Source organism: Mytilus trossulus, chromosome 5 (assembly GCF_036588685.1).
Source record: "Mytilus trossulus isolate FHL-02 chromosome 5, PNRI_Mtr1.1.1.hap1, whole genome shotgun sequence".
Classification (NCBI taxonomy): domain Eukaryota; kingdom Metazoa; phylum Mollusca; class Bivalvia; order Mytilida; family Mytilidae; genus Mytilus; species Mytilus trossulus.
In genome coordinates, this window is record NC_086377.1 from 45237236 (window position 1) to 45257501 (window position 20266).

The following is a 20266-nucleotide window of genomic DNA, read 5'->3' on the forward strand; positions in this document are numbered from 1 at the left end:
TGGTGAAAGTATAATCAATACAATTATCGATTATGATTTACTACTGTTGACATACAGACTGATGGACATGTAGTGTGTTGGACCCACAAGAGTAGCACTGTTCCTTTTTTCTTTCTCTTCACTTGGGACCCCATCAACTGGTTAGCACCCTGAAACTCATCCCTAAATCCACGAATTTTATCCGTCCCTCTGTCACCAATAATTGGCTCAATATTTTTGTTGATTTACAGCAGTTGAAACAGTTCTCAATGAAATATCCGTTTCACCATCATTATCCAAGACTAATTTTAAAAGCACTTAATCGACCAACACAGCTAGGAAAATTGATGTGACCTATCGATTTGACCCGGTCGTGCCGAATGATTTAACCGCCAAATCACACAAAACACTTTACCTAAACGCCATATATGGGCAGACAATTCAGAAAAAAATAATTTCATGCTAATTCATAAAATCAACCGACTGAAATTATATAAATGTTTGCTTTTTTGTGGTAATATCTTAAAACTAAATGATATTGGGGGAAAACAAATTCTTTAACGAAAAGTTTATCATGACTTAAATCATCAGTCAAATCTTCAAAAAGACCGAACTTGGAGGCAAATTCCAATAGGGGAAGTTCGATAATAAGAGTTTGTAAAAAAATCCCTTTTCCATTATAAAATTCCTAATGGTATTTTTTTTCGAAAAGTTGAAACAAATTTTAAAGGATATAGTGTCTTTTTAAATCAATTCGAATTTGAAAGCTGCTTCTCTTGTTGTTATGGTGGAAAAGTCTGCACATTTTGATCTTTCCCATTACAACTATATAGAGAGGTCACATATATACACATAGATTCAGCATTGCTATAAAATCACAAATCCTTTAAGACCGTTTATAAAAATCATGAAAGATTGTGGGGCATCCCATAAACAATTGGATGACTTGTAGATAGGCACTCATCTTTGATCTTTCTATCTTCTCTGTTATTTTAATGTATCATTATCTATTTTGCTATTCATTTTCTGTGTGTAAGTGTGTGTACACATCAAGTGATTACATAAATGATTTTTTTGTATTATCTTACTATTATGAATGATAGCATGTATCAAGTTAGTGATCCTTTTTCAGACGAAAATGAGGTGCTTGCATTATATTCTGTATTATACTGAACATCCAATACCAAGTATGTGCAGCAAAAAAACTTTTTGAATTCAGTTATCTGGAGTGCCCAAACCAAACAATTGAGCCAGGAATACAACTAATGTGTTTATTGTGAAAACATATACTCTACATTTTCATTTTCTTTACATTGACATGGTTTAATGAGAATGTCATCTCAATATAAGTTGTTCATGAAATTTTGCTAAAACTATGGTCAACTTTGATATGCCCGTTCTGTAAGGGTTCAATTCGTGAATTTGCACTCAAACTATATATGATTTGATATCTTTTGTGTACTTTGTGAAAGTGTTTCCATAAACAGATAATGAGTATGTGGACGATGTACAAATGTTTTACAAATGTGCTACAACATAAACACCAATTCTACTGAATCAGATGCGCATAACTGTGACGGATCACTTCAATGATGCTAGGGCCAAAATATTAAAAAATCCATAACACAATACAAACCATAATGATCTGTTTAAAAAAGGAAAAAAGAAATCAAAACAAGTTTAAATCAAACAATATCTGCATGTTCATGCAAATACTGAAATACTGGATACTGGTCTTATTCTGAATACCATGGTGTGTTTTTTACAGATGATGTTCAAGGTTAAATTCATTCAATGATAAATAATATCAAATGAAAATATGAATACACATGTCTTCAAACACCACAAGACCAATTGCTGGTTCTCTATATACATGCATCAGACCATGGAGTACCCATCTACAGTCATGCTTCAATACCCATTGAGGAACCTGTGTAATATTTTATCATCTTCAGTCATTTTTCAATACAAAAAAATCAATTCTAAGACATTTTCGTTTAAAATATGATCTTTATTTACAATGATTTTAACAGCAATGTATGCTCCTCTCAATTAAGTTTGAACTGGCAGCTGAAGTTATCTACTTGAAGAAACTCATTTTATTCATTTATAAGTACATGTACCATGAACAGCAGTTTACCTCTAATTAGAACACAAATAGTTTCAGGAATAAAATCCATTCAAAATAAAATTTATGGAACATATCCTCTGTTCTATAGATCCTTTTTTATATTAAAAAAAAGAAGCAGATGAAGGAACACAGTATCATTCAATAAGATATACTGTGACCAATTTTTTATAATTGTTCCCAACCAAACTTGCATGATATAATGATGAATAATAATGATATAAGTGTCCATATTACACAGGTGGTCCTTCATAAACCTGTATTGACTTATCATCTGACACTGACACAATCTTTGATCCATCGTCACTGTATTTAGCTGACCATACCTGCAAAACAAGTAAAAACATTAGAAATACTGTCTGACAGACATGTGAAAAAACTATATACTGTAAAAGCAGAAATTTACCTAAAATGTTTGCCAGTAGTCAGTGCTTCCAAATAAATGTTGCAAGGGTTTATATTCTTACTTACAGAGATCAATGACAAAAACCAAAACACATATACAGGCTAGTGAAAGCTCCTTTTAAGATTCTAATTGTGTTAGATAGAAATCTGTTTCCTGTAACAGCAAGACAGAAATTATAAATATACGGTATAGCATGTTATTTTTGCAGAGTGTAAATTTTGGCTTATTTTCATGGATAGAACAAAATCACTGAAATATATTCTGCCAAATTAAATGTACATGCAAAGGTAATTGATAAAAGTTTTGAATCCACCAAAATATTTTGTATACCTTATTCAATGGAAATCGTGAAATTTAACACGCACATACCCACCCACCCCTCTCCGCTATACAGTAACTTACCTGATCTGCATGGTCATAGAATGTATGTACACACTGCCTTGATCCAGCATCCCAGATCTTTACGGTTTTATCTGATGAACTGTAAGCAGATATATAACATGATTATATAAAAAAATTCTGTGAAGCCAATTCTCTTATTAGTTTTGTATGGATCAAATGAGGGCCTTAAATGTCGACCGGCATGAAGAGGATAGGTGAGGTGAGGTGAGGATCAAATGAGGACCATTATAAACAGGTCTGACTGCATATATGATGAAGGTAATAAATGGCTGCTTAACATCCGGCAGCAAATTAATATGAATATTCAGGACGAGAACATGTTACTTTTTAATTTGTTATTTGGATGGAGAGTTGTCTCATTGGCACTCACACCACATCTTCCTATATCTATTATGTCATATGAATGAATTTCAACCCTGCTTTCTACTATACAGACACCATATAGGTTGAAAATCAGGGAGAAAATGCATTGTTTCCTCTAATTTTTAACAACAATATTATATTCTTGGTTCATTAGTGAGTTTTTTAAGAGAAAAGCTGTAAAAAAATCATTTGATTATGATATAAAATTAACAAAAAATATTGCCTCTACCAGATGTGATGAAGACAGAAAACTTTGGTTTTGAGTCAGAATTTGTATTTGCTGCAAAGCTTGTTCATATCAAAATATAAAAGAAACATATATTCCCCTCTATGTATAATTCAAAGTAACAAAAAATGAGGATGTTACAATTCAATTGCATACTTGAGAATGAATTCTGATCAAAGGTTCTGATAAGAAATATTTTACCTTGAAACAAAATGTGTGTCGTCTTTACAGAAGTCTACACTGAGTACCCATGAACCATGTCCTGACAAGGCACCAGCCATGATGGCATGTTGTCTGCAATGTAATATTTACAATAATCAGTTAAATTGTGACAACCTAAATTCATGTGTCATTATAATGGAATTTGATGCAAATGTCATAAAAGTAAGAAGTTTAGCTAGCTATAAAACCACCATTTTGTTCATGAGAAAAATTGTGATTTGATGTGTTTGAGCTTTTAATTTTGTCATTTGATTACAGACTTTCCATTTTGAATTTTCCTTGGAGTACAGTATTTTTGTGATTTTACTGTCATGCTCAATTTTTAGTTTTCTTTTTACATACGGCTTGGCTTGTCTGTGGGTTGTTTTTCTTTTTTGCCATGATTGTTGACTATTTAACGATTAAATATCCCTGTAGTATCGTTCATCTCATTTATGCTACCTCTTTCCATTTGTTTTCTTTGAATTTCAAATACATATCGAACTTATCAAATGGTCTTCTAACATGGTCAATGCAAAATTGAAATTCTTGTGTCTGATCCTTTTGTCATTTTAAACAATAAAATATCTATTTGAAACTTATGCAAAATGATAAATTTCAATACGTTAGAAGACAGAAAAGAGGAATCTCAAGAAATCTGACCTTTTAAAGATAAAACATGTTAAGTACATGATATCATATTACATTGAAATAATGACAAAATTTTTAAAAAAGGAACAAACCTGGTACTTACATTTCATAAACTTTAATGGTATTATCATCTGACCCTGTCAGAAGTAGCTGGGAGTCTGGTGAAAAACATAGAGATCTGATTGGCTTGGCATGACCTGAAAGTGAAAAGGTGACATGTATATATTTAAAAAAATATAAAACAGGATAAGTATTTACTGTAATAATTTTATTTTTAGTGCACCTCTCTATTCATATTTTGGAATTAATTTTATTTAATTTTGGTACAGTTATAAGATAAGACTTTAAATTTTTTCTAATTCTTTGTGTATTTTCATGACTCTATATGAGCCCAACCTTGTCTGAGCGAACTGCAACTGGTTTTAAGTAGAATAAACATGAGTTTTTACATGTTTGTTGATGGTAAAATGTATTGTATTAACCAGCAAAACTTACCTTCCAATGTGTTGATAGGTACACCTTTATTTACATCAAAAACATTAACAATCCCGTCTATAGAACCACATGCAATATACTGGCCATTGGGACTCTGAAATGTAAATTGTTACAAAATAAAAAAAGTTCTCTGTTGTTTGACTTTTGGTCCTTCTTTGTTTTTGTCATGACTCATGGCATTGTCAGTTTGTTTTTCAATTTATGCGTAACTATTTCTTTGATTTTTTCCACCTTTCTATTAAGAAACTTACGTACTGTGGATTCATTTATTTTCATTGGTACAAATTTTTGTGGATTGAGAAACTAGAGGCTCTAAAGAGCCTGTGTCGCTCACCTTGGTCTATGTGCATATTAAACAAAGGACACAAATGGATTCATGACAAAATTGTATTTTGGTGATGGTGATGTGTTTGAAGTTCTTACTTTACTGAACGATTTTGCTTCTTACAATTATATCTATCATGAACTTTGCCCATTAGTAACAGAGAACTATATTTGGTAAAAATTTACATAAATTTACCAAATTAATGAAAATTGTTAAAAATTGACTATAAAGGGCAATAACTCCTTAAGGGGTCAATTGACCATTTAGGTCATGTTGACTTATTTGTAGATCTTACTTTGCTGAACATTATTGCTGTTTACAGTTTATCGCTATCTATAATAGTATTCAAGATAACCAAAAACGGCAAAATTTCTTCAAAAATTACCAATTGGAGGGCAGCAACCCAACAACCAGTTGTCCAATTCATCTGAAAAATTCAGGGCAGATAGATATTGACTTGATTAACAATTTAACTTCTTGTCAGATTTGCTCTAGATGCTTTGGTTTCATAGTTATAAGCAAAAAACTGCATTTTACCCCTATGTTCTATTTTTAGCCGTGGTGGCCATCTTGGTTGAATGGCCAGGTCATCGGACACATTTTTCAAACTAGATACCCCAAAGATGATTGTGGCCTAGTAGTTTCAGTGGAGATTTTGTAAAAGATTACTTAGATTTATGAACTAGAGGCTCTAAAGAGCCTGTGTCGCCCACCTTGGTCTATGTGCATATTAAACAAAGGACACAAATGGATTCATGACAAAATTGTATTTTGGTGATGGTGATGTGTTTGAAGTTCTTACTTTACTGAACGATTTTGCTTCTTACAATTATATCTATCATGAACTTTGCCCATTAGTAACAGAGAACTATATTTGGTAAAAATTTACATAAATTTACCAAATTAATGAAAATTGTTAAAAATTGACCTTAAAGGGCAATAACTCCTTAAGGGGTCAATTGACCATTTAGGTCATGTTGACTTATTTGTAGATCTTACTTTGCTGAACATTATTGCTGTTTACAGTTTATCCCTATCTATTATAGTATTCAAGATAACCAAAAACGGCAAAATTTCTTTAAAAATTACTAATTGGAGGGCAGCAACCCAACAACCAGTTGTCCAATTCATCTGAAAAATTCAGGGCAGATAGATATTGACTTGATTAACAATTTAACTTCTTGTCAGATTTGCTCTAGATGCTTTGATTTCATAGTTATAAGCAAAAAACTGCATTTTACCCCTATGTTCTATTTTTAGCGGTGGCAGCCATCTTGGTTGAATGGCCAGGTCATCGGACACATTTTTCAAACTAGATACCCCAAAGATGATTGTGGCCTAGTAGTTTCAGTGGAGATTTTGTAAAAGATTACTTAGATTTATGAAAAATGGTTAAAGATTGACTATAAAGGGCAATAACTCCTAAAGGGGTCAACTGACCATTTTGGTCATGTTGACTTATTTGTAGATCTTACTTTGCTGAACATTATTACTGTTTACAATTTATCTCTATCTATAATAATATTCAAGATAATAACCAAAAACAGCAAAATTTCCTCAAAATTACCAATTCAGGGGCAGCAACCCAACAACCGATTGACCGATTCATCTGAAAATTTCAGGGCAGATAGATCTTGACCTGATAAACATTTTTATCCCATGTCAGATTTCCTCAAAATGCTTTGGTTTTTGAGTTATAAGCCAAAAACTGCATTTTACCCCTATGTTCTATTTTTAGCGGTGGCGGCCATCTTGGTTGGTTGACAAGGTCACGCCACACATTTTTTAAACTAGATACCCCAAAGATGATTGTGGCCAAGTTTGGATTAATTTGGCCCAGTAGTTTCAGAGGAGAAGATTTTTGTAAAAGATTACTTTAATTTACGAAAAATGGTTAAAAATTGACTATAAAGGGCAATAACTCCTAAACGGGTCAACTGACCATTTTGGTCATGTTGACTTATTTGTAGATCTTACTTTGCTGAACATTATTGCTGTTTACAGTTTATCTCTATCTATAATAATATTCAAGATAATAACCAAAAACAGCAAAATTTCCTCAAAATTACCAATTCAGGGGCAGCAACCCAACAACCGATTGACCGATTCATCTGAAAATTTTAGGGCAGATAGATCTTGACCTGATAAACATTTTTATCCCTGTCAGATTTCCTCAAAATGCTTTGGTTTTTGAGTTATAAGCCAAAAATTGCATTTTACCCCTTTGTTCTATTTTTAGCCGTGGCGGCCATCTTGGTTGGTTGACAAGGTCAAGCCACACATTTTTTAAACTAGATACCCCAAAGATGATTGTGGCCAAGTTTGGAATAATTTGGCCCAGTAGTTTCAGAGGAGAAGATTTTTGTAAAAGATTACTTAGATTTATGAAAAATGGTTAAAGATTGACTATAAAGGGCAATAACTCCTAAAGGGGTCAACTGACCATTTTGGTCATGTTGACTTATTTGTAGATCTTACTTTGCTGAACATTATTGCTGTTTACAATTTATCTCTATCTATAATAATATTCAAGATAATAACCAAAAACAGCAAAATTTCCTCAAAATTACCAATTCAGGGGCAGCAACCCAACAACCGATTGACCGATTCATCTGAAAATTTCAGGGCAGATAGATCTTGACCTGATAAACATTTTTATCCCGTCAGATTTCCTCAAAATGCTTTGGTTTTTGAGTTATAAGCCAAAAACTGCATTTTACCCCTATGTTCTATTTTTAGCGGTGGCGGCCATCTTGGTTGGTTGACAAGGTCACGCCACACATTTTTTAAACTAGATACCCCAAAGATGATTGTGGCCAAGTTTGGATTAATTTGGCCCAGTAGTTTCAGAGGAGAAGATTTTTGTAAAAGATTACTTTAATTTACGAAAAATGGTTAAAAATTGACTATAAAGGGCAATAACTCCTAAACGGGTCAACTGACCATTTTGGTCATGTTGACTTATTTGTAGATCTTACTTTGCTGAACATTATTGCTGTTTACAGTTTATCTCTATCTATAATAATATTCAAGATAATAACCAAAAACAGCAAAATTTCCTCAAAATTACCAATTCAGGGGCAGCAACCCAACAACCGATTGACCGATTCATCTGAAAATTTTAGGGCAGATAGATCTTGACCTGATAAACATTTTTATCCCTGTCAGATTTCCTCAAAATGCTTTGGTTTTTGAGTTATAAGCCAAAAATTGCATTTTACCCCTTTGTTCTATTTTTAGCCGTGGCGGCCATCTTGGTTGGTTGACAAGGTCAAGCCACACATTTTTTAAACTAGATACCCCAAAGATGATTGTGGCCAAGTTTGGAATAATTTGGCCCAGTAGTTTCAGAGGAGAAGATTTTTGTAAAAGATTACTTAGATTTATGAAAAATGGTTAAAGATTGACTATAAAGGGCAATAACTCCTAAAGGGGTCAACTGACCATTTTGGTCATGTTGACTTATTTGTAGATCTTACTTTGCTGAACATTATTGCTGTTTACAATTTATCTCTATCTATAATAATATTCAAGATAATAACCAAAAACAGCAAAATTTCATCAAAATTACCAATTCAGGGGCAGCAACCCAACAACCGATTGACCGATTCATCTGAAAATTTCAGGGCAGATAGATCTTGACCTGATAAACATTTTTATCCCGTCAGATTTCCTCAAAATGCTTTGGTTTTTGAGTTATAAGCCAAAAACTGCATTTTACCCCTATGTTCTATTTTTAGCGGTGGCGGCCATCTTGGTTGGTTGACAAGGTCACGCCACACATTTTTTAAACTAGATACCCCAAAGATGATTGTGGCCAAGTTTGAATTAATTTGGCCCAGTAGTTTCAGAGGAGAAGATTTTTGTAAAAGATTACTTTAATTTACGAAAAATGGTTAAAAATTGACTATAAAGGGCAATAACTCCTAAACGGGTCAACTGACCATTTTGGTCATGTTGACTTATTTGTAGATCTTACTTTGCTGAACATTATTGCTGTTTACAGTTTATCTCTATCTATAATAATATTCAAGATAATAACCAAAAACAGCAAAATTTCCTCAAAATTACCAATTCAGGGGCAGCAACCCAACAACCGATTGACCGATTCATCTGAAAATTTTAGGGCAGATAGATCTTGACCTGATAAACATTTTTATCCCTGTCAGATTTCCTCAAAATGCTTTGGTTTTTGAGTTATAAGCCAAAAATTGCATTTTACCCCTTTGTTCTATTTTTAGCCGTGGCGGCCATCTTGGTTGGTTGACAAGGTCAAGCCACACATTTTTTAAACTAGATACCCCAAAGATGATTGTGGCCAAGTTTGGATTAATTTGGCCCAGTAGTTTCAGAGGAGAAGATTTTTGTAAAAGATTACTTAGATTTATGAAAAATGGTTAAAGATTGACTATAAAGGGCAATAACTCCTAAAGGGGTCAACTGACCATTTTGGTCATGTTGACTTATTTGTAGATCTTACTTTGCTGAACATTATTGCTGTTTACAATTTATCTCTATCTATAATAATATTCAAGATAATAACCAAAAACAGCAAAATTTCCTCAAAATTACCAATTCAGGGGCAGCAACCCAACAACCGATTGACCGATTCATCTGAAAATTTCAGGGCAGATAGATCTTGACCTGATAAACATTTTTATCCCGTCAGATTTCCTCAAAATGCTTTGGTTTTTGAGTTATAAGCCAAAAACTGCATTTTACCCCTATGTTCTATTTTTAGCGGTGGCGGCCATCTTGGTTGGTTGACAAGGTCACGCCACACATTTTTTAAACTAGATACCCCAAAGATGATTGTGGCCAAGTTTGGATTAATTTGGCCCAGTAGTTTCAGAGGAGAAGATTTTTGTAAAAGATTACTTTAATTTACGAAAAATGGTTAAAAATTGACTATAAAGGGCAATAACTCCTAAACGGGTCAACTGACCATTTTGGTCATGTTGACTTTTTTGTAGATCTTACTTTGCTGAACATTATTGCTGTTTACAGTTTATCTCTAACTATAATAATATTCAAGATAATAACCAAAAACAGCAAAATTTCTTCAAAATTACCAATTCAGGGGCAGCAACCCAACAACCGATTGACCGATTCATCTGAAAATTTCAGGGCAGATAGATCTTGACCTGATAAACATTTTTACCCCATGTCAGATTTGCTCTAAATGCTTTGGTTTTTGAGTTATAAGCCAAAAACTGCATTTTACCCCTATGTTCTATTTTTAGCCGTGGCGGCCATCTTGGTTGGTTGACCGGGTCACGCCACACATTTTTTAAACTAGATACCCCAATGATGATTGTGGCCAAGTTTGGTTTGATTTGGCCCAGTAGTTTCAGAGGAGAAGATTTTTGTAAAAGCTAACGCCGGACGACAGACGACGGACGCCGGACGCGGACGCAAAGTGATGAGAAAAGCTCACTTGGCCCTTTGGGCCAGGTGAGCTAAAAATGGTTAAAGATTGACTATAAAGGGCAATAACTCCTAAAGGGGTCAACTGACCATGTCGGTCATGTTGACTTATTTGTAGATCTTACTTTGCTGAACATTATTGCTGTTTACAATTTATCTCTATCTATAATAATATTCAAGATAATAACCAAAAACAGCAAAATTTCCTCAAAATTACCAATTCAGGGGCAGCAACCAAACAACCAATTGACCGATTCACCTGAAAATTTCAGGGCAGATAGTTCTTGACCTGATAAACATTTTTATCCCATGTCAGATTTCCTCAAAATGCTTTGGTTTTTGAGTTATAAGCCAAAAACTGCATTTTACCCCTATGTTCTATTTTTAGCGGTGGCGGCCATCTTGGTTGGTTGACCAGGTCACGCCACACATTTTTTAAACTAGATACCCCAAAGATGATTGTGGCCAAGTAGTTTCAGAGGAGAAGATTTTTGTAAAAGATTACTTTAATTAACAAACTAGAGGCTCCAAAGAGCCTGTGTCGCTCACCTTAGTCTATGTGAATATTAAACAAAGGAAGCAGATGGATTCATGACAAAATTGTGTTTTGGTGATGGTGATGTGTTTGAACATCTTACTTTACTAAACAGTCTTGCTGCTTACATTTATCTCTATCTATAATGAAATTGGCCCAGTAGTTTCAGTGGAAAATGTTAATAAAAATTTACAAATTTTATGAAAATTGTTAAAAATTGACTATAAAGGACAATAACTCCTTAGGGGGTCAATTGACCATTTCGGTCATGTTGACTTATTTGTAAGTCTTACTTTGCTGAACATAATTGCTGTTTACAGTTATCTCTATCTATAATAATATTCAAGATAATAACCAAAAACAGCAAAATTTCCTTAAAATTACCAATTCAGGGGCAGCAACTCAACAATGGGTTGTCTGATTCATCTGAAAATTACAGGGCTGATAGATCTTGATCTGATAAACAATTTTACCACCTGTCAGATTTGCTCTAAATGCTTTGGTTTTTGGGGTATAAGCCAAAAACTGCCTTTTACCCCTATGTTCTATTTTAGCTGTGGCGGCCATCTTGATTTGATGGTCGGGTCACCGGACACATTTTTAAAACTAGATACCCCAAAGATGATTGTTGGCAAGTTTGGATTAATTTGGCCCAGTAGTTTCAGAGGAGAAGATTTTTGTAAAAGATAACTAAGATTTACGAAAAATGGTTAAAAATTGACTATAAAGGGCAATAACTCCTAAAGGAGTCAACTGACCATTTCGGTCCTGTTGACTTATTTGTAAATCCTACTTTGCTAAACATTATTGCTGTTTACAGTTTATCTCTATCTATAATAATATTCAAGATAATAACCAAAAACAGCAAAATTTCCACAAAATTACCAATTCAGGGGCAGCAATCCAACAAAGGGTTGACCGATTCATCTGAAAATTTCAGGGCAGATAGATCTTGACCTGATAAACATTTTTACCCCATGTCAGATTTCCACTAAATGCTTTGGTTTTTGAGTTATAAGCCAAAAACTGCATTTTACCCCTATGTTCTATTTTTAGCCGTGGCGGCCATCTTGGTTGGTTGACTGGGTCACGCTACACATTTTTTAAACTAGATACCCCAATGATGATTGTGGCCAAGTTTGGTTCAATTTGGCCCAGTAGTTTCAGAGGAGAAGATTTTTGTAAAAGTTAACAACGACGACGGACGACGACGGACGCCGGACGCAAAGTGATGGGAAAAGCTCACTTCGGGCCAGGTGAGCTAAAAATGGTTAAAAATTGACTATAAAGGGCAATAACTCCTAAACAGGTCAACTGACCATTTTGGTCATGTTGACTTATTTGTAGATCTTACTTTGCTGAACATTATTGCTGTTTACAGTTTATCTCTAACTATAATAATATTCAAGATAATAACCAAAAACAGCAAAATTTCTTCAAAATTACCAATTCAGGGGCAGCAACCCAACAACCGATTGACCGATTCATCTGAAAATTTCAGGGCAGATAGATCTTGACCTGTTAAACATTTTTACCCCATGTTAGATTTGCTCTAAATGCTTTGGTTTTTGAGTTATAAGCCAAAAACTGCATTTTACCCCTATGTTCTATTTTTAGCCGTGGCGGCCATCTTGGTTGGTTGAACGGGTCACGCCACACATTTTTTAAACTAGATACCCCAATGATGATTGTGGCCAAGTTTGGATTAATTTGGCCCAGTAGTTTCAGAGGAGAAGATTTTTGTAAAAGTTAACGACGACGGACGCCAAGTGATGAGAAAAGCTCACTTGGCCCTTCGGGCCAGGTGAGCTAAAAAATGACACATTCAAGGATAAATAAATTCTTGGCTTGTCTAAAGTCTGCATTCAAGCCTTTAGAAAATCGGTAATTCTTTGAATATTTAATTTCATGGTTCACCATGACCCATGAAATCCCCGAAAAATTGGTATCCAAAAAATTATAATGAATCCACAGTAACAGTTTCTCTGAAAACATACACAATCCTTGGTCAAATTATAATGAAAATAATTCAATTTCAGGTTATTATCAAAATACAACAGAAAACATGCATAGAACCATTTTAAGATATATACATTATGGTGACTTGAAAAACACCGGTACCACTCAGATTACAATTCTACCTTGACAGGTAAGTTTGTATCTAGCCTATAAAATACTTATTTAGCCTTGAGAATTGAAAGGTCAGTTTATCCCATTCATACAAAAGAAGTTGGTAAAATTTGCTTCATGCCATTTACCTTGTCCAACATTAAGGTCACTTTATTGTTATTGCAAATCTCAAGCTACTGTTTTGCATGTTTAGGTCATGTCCCAACAAAAAATCAATAAATATGACAGTACAATGTACTCTAAGCACAAACACATAAGGTCACTGTGAAATAGACATCTAGGGCAGGAGCAAACTGTCAGTTATACCAAACCAGTTTGACTAGATCTTTAGTTAAAAACCAGTTTGACTAGATGTCTAGATTACTCTTGGAATAACAATGGTGTGGCCTATATTTTGACAATGTAAATAACATGAGGACCTGGATGGGTTTTTTTAATATCTGTATTCTTTAAAGTTTTAGGGCATTTTCTTTTAATAGCCTTGAAATAACTCATTCTGTAAAATTCTCATGAAAATGATTTTCCAATTTAGTCTTTCTGTTACAAGATTATTTATCAATTATGTACATTGATCATGATTATATTATCAGTATTGCATAACAGTTACCTAAGTAACCCTTTATTTTGCACAGTTATTCTTTATACTTTTGCAATGCAGTAAATTATTCTCTTTTCTTTATTTTGATATTCATTTTCTATATTCTCTATTATTTTTTGTTGCTATTACATGTATTCTCTATTCTGTAAACCCCATTCTGAACCTCATAGGTAAACTTCTTTTGTATGAAAGGGATAAACTGACCTTTCAATTCTCAAGGCTAAATAAGTATTTTATAGGCTAGATACAAACTTACCTGTCAAGGTAGAATGGTAATCTGAGTGGTACCGGTGTTTTTCAAGCCACCATAATGAGAATATGATCTCCCTTGTACATGTGTAAACCTACATAAGCAATACTTAGTGTAAATTTCCCTCTTGTGTCCATGGTCATTTCTTTTCTCCCCGAGTCCACACCAAATATGTTTATTTTACCACTGTGACTACCTGTTGCTAAAAATTTGGAGTCTGGGGAAAATGCTAGCGTCCAGGCATCCACTGCAAGGAAATGTTAAAATGTTAAAAGGTTAAAAGGTTAAAAGTTTGCATTAAAAACATTTACCCTTGTATCTGACTTAAAGTGTTATTCAGGCATCCACTGCCAAAGAAGGTCAAAGGTTGCATTAAAAACATTTACCCTTGTATCTGACTTAAGGTCAAGTGTTATTCAGGCATCCACTGCTAGAGAAGGTCAAAGGTTGCATTGAAAACATTTACCCTTGTATTGGACATCAAGTGTTATTTTCCTTAAAGATACAATTTCATCTGCTCAGAAGTTATATTTCTTGCCCAGTAGACATTTTTGGTACAAAATAGTATCACTGCTTTAATATATAATTATTTCTCTGATATTTTAAAAAGTAATTCATTTCATTAGTAGATTTGTATATACTACACATATGCAGTTACAGTACACAAAATGATTCTGTCAAAAAACATTCTCAGAAGTAATCTTTCAGAAAAGGTGCTAAGGTCATCTTCAACTAAATGTGCAGTGATATTTATGCTCCAAGCTGACAGTGACTCGTTTTTAGTTGGAGAACAATAATAAAAGCATGTTACATTTGCTTTCATTTTTTTTATCTCTAGGTCGTGATTTTATGTAAAAAAAAACACATATAAAACCTTACCTGGACCTGCATCAATACTTTTAATACATTTGCCTGTGATGATATCCCATACTCTTACATGGCTGTCTAAACTACTAGAAGCAGCCACTATCAATAGGTTAAGGAATAGTTTTCTTTGAAACTTGAACTTCTAAAAGGGGGTGCATACTATATACATAACTGTGTACTATACCGAGCAAAACACTTTAAATGATCTCATAATAACTTGCTTGTTGACATTTCAGAATGTCAATCTCTTACATAGCAGGATCTACTTACCCTTACAGAGCACTGTTGGTGGGGTTTGCGTTGCTCAGTCTTTAGTTTTCTATTTCTGTCTTTTGATCTTTTCTTTTTTAACCATGGCATTGTATTAAAGTTAATTTCGACTTATGATTTCAGATGTCCCTTCAGCCTATTTCACCTCTCTTTGCCTTTTTTTTTAATTCTTAATTTGTTGTGCTGTTGGCCATTTTATTTTACTTTTTGAATGGTTCATAGTTTATTTCATACCCCTTTTTATTTTCTAATTTATTTTTAAATAGGATACATGTTCCGTTTTTGTTAATGTCTACAGAAACCACACCAAGCTGATGTCCTTCTAAGGCATGTCGTAGATCTAATCTTCCGTCTGTCCTGTAAAATAAGAGAGAAAAGAATAGCAAATCTTATACATGTAACATATATGATGATCACTTCTCTAGTTTTTGAATTTTGCCAGATTTTCAGAACCCTCTGGTTTTATCCATTTAGTACTATTAAAATGATTTACCCACTAACCCCTTCTTTTCTTTTCGTAATTTGATTACATATTACAGTTTAAATGTCTTCTTTGAAAATCTTATAAAGTCTTTATAATTTTTTCATCATTTTTAAAGAATAAGGCGCCAATGTCCACTATAAGTGTATGAAAAATCTAGAGAAAATTATTTCCCATCAAATTTTCAAAAGCTTATACCCAGAAAACAACCACACTGACCCTTTATTTTTTCCTGCTTTTTAGGTTCCTTTATTTCAAAACTTTCAATTTATTACCTTTTTATTTTGAAATAAAGTAGCCAATGTCCTTAAGAAATTTTCATGTGCAACTCAATATATCAGTGGCAACATTTTCTAGAAGTATGTCATCTGCAAACAATTCACTGATCATTTAAATGCATATTGTACAAAACCTGAATCTTATATTTATAACCTAATGAGCCAACTTGAATTTTAGTTCATTAATATGTTTATGAGTTTAGTGTGACTTTAATTTTTACTGAACATTTGTGTTTAGCCTGTTTATGGGTTGGCTGATCATGCCCACTATTATGTGTGGATTTCTCTTACTGTATTGAAAACAAATAGGTGGCCTGAAGCTGTTTTTTGTTCATTGGTTGGATTTTTGTCTCGTAGACACATTTCTCATTTCCAATTCTATTTGCAATTTTTTTTTTAGAATATATACAGTATTTATTAAAAATATGTCTGAACCAGTGTCAACTGTTCAACAGTATTTATCCATCAGATCACCAGCAGTGATGATGATACAAGGCTGAAAATGTTGAGACGAACTATATATCAGTAGTATATATTATATAAAATTGAGAATGGAAATATATATATGCCCATTTTTTAAATTCAAATTCCTTGTAATCAAAATATGATTTAAAACAGATAAAGTAAATTTTAAATAATAATTTTACCATCTCCATATTTTGACCAGATCATCTATTCCCCCAGTTATAATGTTCTCGGATCCATCTGTTTCGTTCTTCTTCCAAGCACAACTCCAAATACTGTCTTCATGTGCTATAAAATAACAGTAAAATATATTATAAGCATCTTTTAAATTCAATTCTTAAGTTAACATGTACCACGACTTTTTGTCAAAGATTCGGAATCCTCTGCTTTTATACATTTGTATATTAGCAACTACTTTGTGTTATTTTGTTATCATGGTTATTGGGATGTACAAGTACCCAGCCATGGCCACTTGTACAAATATTATATTTGTAGTATGTATCCATCTGATAAGTAAAGCCTTTTCAACTGATTTTTATTGTTCATTCTTATGTTGTATTGTTACTGTCCCAGGTTAGGGGAGGGTTGGGATACAGCTAACATTTTTAATCCTGCCACATTCTATATGAATGTGCCTGTCCCGAGTCAGAAGCCTGCGATTCAGTGCCCAGACAGTGGTTGCTGTTTGTTTATGTTTTACATATATTTGTTTTTTGTTCACTTTTTGTACATAAATAAGGTCATTAGTTCACATTTGAATTGTTTTATATTTTCATTTCAGGTCCTTTTATAGCCGACTATGCGGTATGAGCTTTGCTCATTGTTGAAGGCCATACAATAACCTATAGTTGTTAATTTCTGCGTCATTTGGTCTCTTGTGGAAAGTTGTCTCACTGTCAATCATACCACATCTCCTTTTTAATATATTTTTTTTTAATTTGCCTGCTTATACATACCTTACTTTTCTTTTCATCAATTTAAAAAAAATATATACTAATAGCTATGAAAAATCAAGAGAGAACATTTTCCAGCCAAAATTCAAATGGCTAATATCTCGAAAAACAAACACATTGACCCCTATATTTTTTTTGCTTTTTTGTTTACTCAATTAATCCTCTACCAATATATACTAATTTTATGGAAAAGTATTTATTTTGAAACTGAGCAGCAAACATCCTTAAATGAATGAAAATATTAGAGAAAATAATTTTCCACCAACTTTTCAATGGCTTAAATCTAAAAAAAATATACCTACCTGCATACAGAGACCTTACATTTTTTTCTGCCTTTTTTTAATTCGTTTTTATAAATATATGTACTCAGATTTTATAGAAGTCTTTTGAAAAACTTATTTTGAAACAGAGTACTTAACAAAAATTCATTGGTAAAAGAAAGTTATATCTGATTTGTGAATTAAACTCACCCTGTTCCTGTTTGAATATCAGGGAATACTACAAAGATACAATTAAACATAATTAGGTAAACATGAAATATTCTTCATATTATTTTATAGGTTAATTGTTATATGCATTTTTTTTTTTAAATATCGAACTTTTGATGGTTGGTGTGGAAGCCCCCAAACAACCAGAGAGCTACTTTTAAACTGTTACCATGGTTACGGTAAAAAATAAATTAACACAAATAATTTAATTCATTCTAGGTGTTGTTATTCATCTTGAGCCTATCAAACCCACTGCATATTTTATACTCTTTTGTTGGTGTGTTTTATAGGTGTTTCACGCTCCTTGTTTTGTATATAGTTAAGGCAGTTGGATTTCCTGTTGATATTGTTGTACAGTCAAATCATGACAGCGGTCATTTTGGGGACCTGTATAGCATTCTGTTTAGTGTGAGCGTGGGTTTGTGTTCAAGGCAGTATTTCTTTGACCTATAATTGCTAATTTAAACTACATTGTGACTTGGAAGGAGAGTTTTCTCAATGACACTCAAACCAAGTCTTCTTATCTATGTAGACCTTTGGTTTTCTTTTTGAATGGTTTTAAACTGGTCATTTAGGACCCTTTCTGTCTTGCTGTTTGGATGGAGAGTTGTCTGATTCAGTAATTGGCACTCTTACCACACCTTCTCATTTCTTTTAATATATTACATGTATTACATCAATGTGAACTATTTTCAAGTAAACACCTAACCATGAATTAAGATTCTTATTAGTCCAAATAATTAGCTATTATACAAAATGACTTTTGTCATGTGCATTCCAACATACTTCATATATAAAACATTTTATATATTGTGATTTTTTTATTTTTTTTATTTCATACATCATGTTCATGAAAAAAATGATGTTTATTATACATGTGCATTCCAACATACATAATACAATTTGGAAATTAGTATGGCGTTCATTTTATTACTGAACTAGTATTTATTTGTTTAGGGGCCAGCTGAAGGACGCCTCCCGGTGCGGGAATTTCTCGCTACATTGTAGACCTGTTGGTTACCTTCTGCAGCTTCTGCTGAGCTGAGAGGGTATAGTGGAATCTGTGTACACTCCCTTTCGGGATTAATGGAGAAGTGTCACTAATGTAAATTTACAATGTGCAATATTTAAAAGGACAATCCCCACCCCAACACAAAGGGAGTGCTAGAACACTGGGATATCTGTTATTATGGTGGAGGAAGCCAAAGTACTTGGAGGGAACAACTGGGACACTTGTCGGAAACAGACAAACTGCAGATATATCAGTAGCTGATTGATCTCCAGGTCAAAGCAGGGGACAACTTTGACCAACCCAGGCCCCCAAAGTACCCATTCTAGTTTAAACTCTGGTCTGGGTACCAGAGATGTGTGTGAGAGGGTGAAAATCACCCTTCTGATGTACTGATATTTTTAGCATCCCAAGTCAGTATCAAACTTGGGACCTTCAGCACTGTAGCCATTGGTCCAAACCCCTAGACCACAAACTCACATGATGACTTTTGATATCAAAAGCAAAAAAATTAAAATCGCCTAATTGCAAGATGTCATAATTATTTTGACTGGTATACTAGGGTATTTATTCTCATGTACACAAGACCATTGTCAGTGTGCTGAATAATACAAAAGTTTTAATAGGGCTCTTCACGGTTAGTTCGAACTAACCGTGAAGAGCCCTATTATACTACAGGATACAGATTCTAGTGATTTTCTAGTTCTTTTTATGTTGTTTATTATCAGCCACTGTTGCATACATGTGTCTATCAGTATCGCTCTATGATGTATTCCAAATAATTATGACGTCTTGAAAGGATATTATATTTTTTTTCTTTGACGCCTTACATCAACGAAGTAAGGCGTCAAAGAAAAAAAATATAATAGCCTTTCAAGACCTCATAATTTTTTGGACTATCTATGATGTTGAGTCTGGAGGAGAGAAAAAAGAGTAATGTGACTATGTCAACAGTAAGGATCTGTGTACCAGTGACTGTACTGATTCATCTGTTGTGTGTATAGTTACAAGAGGAGTGCAATACACACATGATCTTTAACTGTCCATAATATAAAAACAATTTCTTATCCTTACCAACTGATTCGCCATCCCGTTGCCGGTGGCTGTGTAGTCAATAGAATGTTTTATTTTCTCTTCGGTTTTTCTCTTTGATAAAACGCGTACCTGTCTAAGATAAAAATTTATAGTCTCTAACAAAATATTGTTTTGTTAATTTTTTGATTTGATCTGTTATATTACATTTTATTACCATTTATAACTATAAAATTATTATTGAATACTAATCTGATATATTTGTCGTAAAAATATATAGATCTATAAAATATTTATTTATTTTTTA

General features: G+C 33.3%; 1 protein-coding gene across 1 annotated transcript; it reads right to left on the reverse strand.

Moving 5' to 3' along the window:
- Positions 1 to 2214: 2214 nt before the first annotated feature.
- LOC134718882 (superkiller complex protein 8-like) lies at positions 2215 to 20130 on the reverse strand. The gene is made up of 11 exons (XM_063581718.1): positions 20002 to 20130; positions 17901 to 17928; positions 16660 to 16765; positions 15525 to 15610; positions 14996 to 15082; positions 14215 to 14363; positions 4852 to 4945; positions 4460 to 4553; positions 3706 to 3798; positions 2916 to 2994; positions 2215 to 2433 (listed from the first exon to the last, which is right to left on the reverse strand). The coding sequence occupies exons 1-11, from the start codon at positions 20014 to 20016 to the stop codon at positions 2341 to 2343; spliced, it is 924 nt and encodes a 307-aa protein (XP_063437788.1). The 5' UTR covers positions 20017 to 20130; the 3' UTR covers positions 2215 to 2340.
- Between the last annotated feature and the right edge of the window lie 136 nt (positions 20131 to 20266).

Excerpts from the sequence above, each read along its gene's own strand:
- LOC134718882 (XM_063581718.1), bottom strand. Across the intron at positions 16,766-17,900 it reads GATATTCAAACAGGAACAGG|CACATGAAGACAGTATTTGG; the intron begins GTGAGTTTAATT and ends GTTATTTTATAG. Across the intron at positions 2,995-3,705 it reads GACACACATTTTGTTTCAAG|TTCATCAGATAAAACCGTAA; the intron begins GTAAAATATTTC and ends ATCTGCTTACAG.